The sequence below is a fragment of the Coenobita brevimanus genome, chromosome 8 (genome assembly GCF_032717465.1).
Source record: "Coenobita brevimanus isolate Jiangsu-jjx chromosome 8, ASM3271746v2, whole genome shotgun sequence".
In the NCBI taxonomy this organism is placed as follows: Eukaryota; Metazoa; Arthropoda; class Malacostraca; order Decapoda; family Coenobitidae; genus Coenobita; species Coenobita brevimanus.
In genome coordinates this window covers 25287764-25290169 of record NC_136961.1, presented here as the reverse complement: position 1 = coordinate 25290169, position 2406 = coordinate 25287764, and the positions used below count along the sequence as shown (strand labels likewise).

Genomic DNA, 2406 nt, shown 5'->3' with positions numbered 1-2406 from the left:
ACACCAGCATAAACACTGTGACATCATCAGGTAAGAAACTAGTTGACATGATAAGAGAGGAAAAAGAAGGCCCTCAAAATGAAAATAACATAGTATACAAAATACACTGTAGTGGTTGCAAAGCAGCCTACTACGGAGAAACCAGCGCCACATTGAAACGAGGCTGAATGAGCATAAAGCTGATGTAAGACATCATTGGATAACTAGTGCCCTGGTCAACCACATTGATAAATAACATCATCTGCCGAAATGGAGTGAAGCAGAGATATTACAGAAAAATATAAGAAGGTGCAAAGAAAATATTTGGAGGCACTCTACTTAAGAAACAATAAAAATAATAACAACAAAAGAGTAGGTGACTTGGTGTGGTCTCAGCAGCGCATATGATTAGGTCAGGGAGTGAAAGGTAACGGACCAATAAGCGATCTGGAGACTAAAGTCTAGGCAAGAGTGTGATCCAGCAGCTGGTCATATAAGTCAGACTGACCTGGGAAGAGTCAGCTGATTCTCAGTCCAGTGCTTGGCTGGCCTAGTCGTCTCTATGTCCGACCGGCGAGTGACTACTACCACCTCTGCTCTTGCCTTTGACCCATTGAGGGGGGCATCCAGTAGCAAATCGGAGCAGCCAAGAGCCAAGATCATGGGGACCGTGAATTGGTTCAGCGTGAAGGCTGGGTATGGTTTCATCAAGCACCAGGACAATGGTCATGATGTTTTCATACACAGCCTTGGGATCATTGCCCCAAATTCACGGCACCTCCAGTGTTCTCTAGGCGAGGGTGAGATGGAGGAGTTTCATCTCATTCAGTCTCACAAGGGTCCTGAGGCTTGGGATGTCATTGGTCCGGGGGGTCTTGCTGTGCACGGCCCTGCCCAAGCACGGCGACGCCCCACGGCCCAGAGACACTGGCCTAGGGGTCCTGGGTTCTCTGGAGAGATTAACACCATCGTTGCGATGTGCATCGTGATGGCACAAGCTTTTTGTGAGGGTGACGAGGTGGTTTTGTGAGTTCTCCTCCCTCAAATCTTTGAGAAGAATGGGCTTTCACGCCTTGCCATCCCTCGGAGCTTTGCCCTCGATGCATGTTCCACCCCTCGTTGGGAGCGTCAGGCCCGGCAGCTGCAGCCACCACAACCCTGCTGTACATAGCAGAAAAGGCTGCAGCTGGATACTGTCCTCAACAGGGCGACTGGTACTATGATCACCAACCTGGCACCATCTCTGGTCATGGAAATAAATCTTGGGACAACTACTGTCGAGGTTCACCCTATGCCTTCAGCAGCCGAGGGGGGACGGGCTGCTTCTCCTGTCCCTTCTGCCCATCTGGATGTTCCTACATCTGTTGCTGGACCTCACACCATCTGCTACGCCTCCTACCTTTCTGCCTCTGCCTGACGACACCCCAGCTCCACCAGGACCAAAAGAATCTTCCTCCTTCACCACAACCTCTTGCTGTTGTGTGGCTAGAAGACATGACCTACGCAGAGCCCCATGATTCTCCACCAACACCTAAGAGGCTACTGAAAAAATGCAAGGCCTCACATGTGCACACCACCCAGACGAACACCGTGATCTCACCACCTGATCATGATGGGCCTGCCAACAACCTTAAGCCCAAGACTGTGCATCCTTCCAGCATCGACACAAAACAATTTTTCGAGGATAACGTCGACGAAATCGTCAGCAAAATGCTAAAGAACTTAGAGTGGACTCAGCAAACAGCCTCACCAAGAAGTTCTTATTGGACCCACAATAATCAGCTCAACATCTACTTCACTAAATGTGAAGGGAAATTTTTGATTAAAATAAAATAAAAATAAAGGGAAAAGTCGGATTCCCCGTCCAGTGCTTGGCCAGGCCATTCACCATTATAGCCGACTGACAAGCGCCTACCACCACATCTGCTCTAGCCTTCGACCTGCTGAGGGAGGCATCCAGTGACAGATCGGAGCCACCGAGAACCAAGAAGATCGTGGGGATCGTGAATTGTTTTAGCATGAAGGCTGGATACGGTTTCATCAAGCGCCAGGACATTAGTGTTGATGTTTGTGTGCACAGCCTTGGGATCGTTGCCCCGAATTCACGGCACCCCCAGCGCTCTCTAGGCGAGGCTGAGACATTGGAGTTTCGTCTCTTTCAGTCTCCCAAGGATCCTGAGGCTAGGGATGTCATTGAGCTGGGGGGTCTTGCTGTGCAGGGTTCTGCCCATGCACAGCGACGCCCCATGAACTGAAGACACAGGCCTAAGGATCATGGGTGCTCTGCAGAGATTATCACCATCGTCACGATATGGCACAAGTTTTTCAAGAGGGTGACATGGCGGATTTGTGCATTCTGCTCCCTCAAATCTTTGAGGAGAACTGGCTGTCATGCCTTGCCATCCTTCAGAGCTTTGCCCTCAGTGC

The 2406-nt window shown here is 50.1% G+C and overlaps 1 protein-coding gene across 1 annotated transcript; it reads left to right on the top strand.

Annotated features, from left to right (window-relative positions):
* The first annotated feature begins 541 nt into the window (after window positions 1-541).
* Window positions 542-1009, top strand: LOC145407102 (Y-box-binding protein 2-like). The gene has a single exon (XM_080278125.1). The coding sequence runs from the start codon at window positions 542-544 to the stop codon at window positions 1007-1009; it is 468 nt and encodes a 155-aa protein (XP_080134251.1).
* Window positions 1010-2406: the final 1397 nt, after the last annotated feature.

Excerpts from the sequence above, each read along its gene's own strand:
- LOC145407102 (XM_080278125.1), top strand. The coding sequence starts at position 542 with ATGTCCGACCGGCGAGTGACTACTACCACCTCTGCTCTTGCCTTTGAC.